At 19.1% G+C, this 2,894-nt stretch overlaps 1 protein-coding gene across 1 annotated transcript; it reads right to left on the bottom strand.

The window, feature by feature from the left end:
* Positions 1-598: 598 nt before the first annotated feature.
* Positions 599-1,664, bottom strand: PGO_002265 (variable surface protein; the record flags this gene model as incomplete). Its single annotated transcript, XM_028691102.1, has 3 exons — positions 599-763; positions 923-1,528; positions 1,650-1,664. 3 exons carry the CDS (start codon positions 1,662-1,664, stop codon positions 599-601), a joined length of 786 nt encoding a protein of 261 aa, XP_028546903.1.
* Between the last annotated feature and the right edge of the window lie 1,230 nt (positions 1,665-2,894).

Raw genomic sequence — 2,894 nt, 5'->3', positions numbered from 1 at the left:
TAAAGAATAAAAAAATAATATATTTCACAAAATATTAATTTCGTATGCGCAAAATAATAATTATTATATATAAATGCATATAATACCTATTATATTTACTGGATATTTTTATCATAATATAGTAGCTACCCTCTGTAGTTACATAAGTGTGTAATATATATAGGACATTAATATTAAAGGAGAAAAACAAAAAATTAAAGTGGAAAATAATCATACAATATACACCATATATAATAAAAAAAATAACTACATATCTTTAAAATAAACCATATATCCTCAAAACTGAACCACTAAACACTGAATTTGTATTACACTAATATTTAGGAAAAAAAAATTTTTTATAAGTTATTTTATTACATTTATATAATTTAGAGCTTTTCTTTTACCACAATAATTATACATATATATTATATAAAATCAGAAAAACATCTGTTTAATATATATATTTTTTAATTACTTTCTTTTAATCATTTTTCATATGTACAATATTCTGGTGAGAAAATATAATTAACAAATACTTTTTAATAACTGTACAAATATTATTTTCCAATTTGCTGAAATTACAATATTCAAAAGTAAGTTTTGTCTTAATAATATATTAATGAATAAAATAGTCACAGTGATATAATATATCATATTTATTGTAATTTTTACCACATTCTGTTATATTAGGTGGCTGTATATTATTTTTTTCTTGATTTACATTATTCCAATAATTTCCATTTTTCGCCAGTAAAGAACGAAAATGTGATCCAAGCTGTGTCTAATAATTTATAATAATAAAAAAACATATATAATAAAAATATTATTTTTATATAAGATAGTTTCATATTATTTTTTTATTATATATAAATAGTTTTTTGTAGTATGTGTATATATAAATAAACATATCCTTCTCTTTATATAATATTATAAATGCAACTGATATTAATAGTGCTAAAATTATTATAATTATTATAGAAATCCTGGTATTATTTTTACATTCGTCTGATAATGTGGATTGTTGTGATTTTGCAGTTTCACTTTCAATTTCTGCATTGTACCTTTTTATAAATTCTGGCACAGCACTGCATAATGAATCCTTTTCAGAAAATCTAACTTTACTTTTCATTTTGTTAAGGCACTCATACATACTAATCATTTTATCGATACCATTTATATGTTCCTTGGAAATAGTATAATCTATATAATCCATACATTTAGATTTTTCAAAAGTCTTTTTATGATCCTCTAACAATGCTTTATAAACCTTAATTACAGTGTTTTCTTCATCCTCGCTTATTTTATTATATAACCAATAAAGCAAGTAGGAAAAACCCGATTCTTTAGTTATTTTAAAAGAATCACTTTTTTCATCTATGTCTCGTACATATAACATAGCTACTCCACAATATTTTTTTTCCTTAAATATATCTTCTTTAATTCCATGTTTCTGATAAAAACCATGAGTAAAATCATCTCCACCACCCTCATTTAATATAGTTTGCATAATTTTTTCACACTCAGGAAAATAATTTACATATTCAAACTAAAAAAGAAAAAAGTGTTATATTATATCCTAAATTACATTATATAAAATATAATATACGAATAGTATAGCACTCAAATATCATAATACTGCAATTAATATATCAGTAATTGTAACAGACAAATTTTTTCTCCATTATGAATAAGATTATACCATTTTGCAAGTGATATATATAAGATAATAAAATATTATAGTATATAAATATATATTTTCATATGAATAAAAATATGTATAAAAAATTATTAGGGTTATCCTACTTATAATTACATGAATGGCATAAAATTAACAGGGGCATGATTTTTGGTTATATATATGAAATTAAAATATATTTTTAATAATTTTTGAGTTTCATATGTTATATTATGTAAAAAGTAGAAAATATATATTCATTATATATTAATAAAAAAACAGGCACCTTTTATTTTAATTAATATATTGAGGATTTTACAGCATTAAAATTATTTAAAAATTTACTAAAACATTCAATAAAAAAAGCTTAACACGTAAACTTCTTGTTAAATTGTATATGCATACATATCATTTTTTTTATGACAGTTTTTACAATATTATGAATAAATCAAAATAATGAATAATACAATATAATGAATAGAATATGATAGAAAAAATAGGATAATAACTTAGTTATTTATTTACTGATATATTAAGCATTATATAAAATGCGCTTTATATTTTATTATAATTTATGTAATTTATATCTAATTATTATATCATTTATATTGTTATACCTTAATAGCATATAATATTATAATTAAATTTATTACGCAATTCGTATTAGTAAATATTAATAAAAATGAATATTTATTGTTGAATAAAAAAAAAATTTTGTTATAAATGAAATAATACTAAATTTATTCTTACACAAATGAAATTTATAAGGTATTATTATTCCTTAAAAATAATACTTATATTATTACTATACATCTATTATTTTATCATTAATGTTTTTAAATAATATAAAAATATAATGAAATAGGTGCAGATAAATCATAATAAATATGTTTTATATTTAAATTAATTTACTTAATTTTCATATATATTACTAGAAGAAATAAATTATTTTTCATCAATTGTGAATTCTGTTCATACTTTCGTAGTTATAATAAAAACAACATTTTCCCAAGAATAAAAATGAAAATATTCGAACATTTAATAAAATAATAATATTATTATATTGTTCAATGGGTATATAAAAAATAGCAACAATGTAGAAATTTATATATCATATGATTATTCTAATAAATATTATTATGTAAATTATTATAGGAATCTGAACTCAATTGAATATTTCATTTATACGTATTATATACAAATATTAATGAACACAATTTTTACATGACAAGGGAAT

This window comes from Plasmodium gonderi (assembly GCF_002157705.1).
Source record: "Plasmodium gonderi DNA, contig: Pgo-contig_241, whole genome shotgun sequence".
NCBI lineage: Eukaryota > Apicomplexa > Aconoidasida > Haemosporida > Plasmodiidae > Plasmodium > Plasmodium gonderi.
Note: the sequence above shows the minus strand (reverse complement) of the source record. Positions and strands in the feature narration are given on the sequence as shown.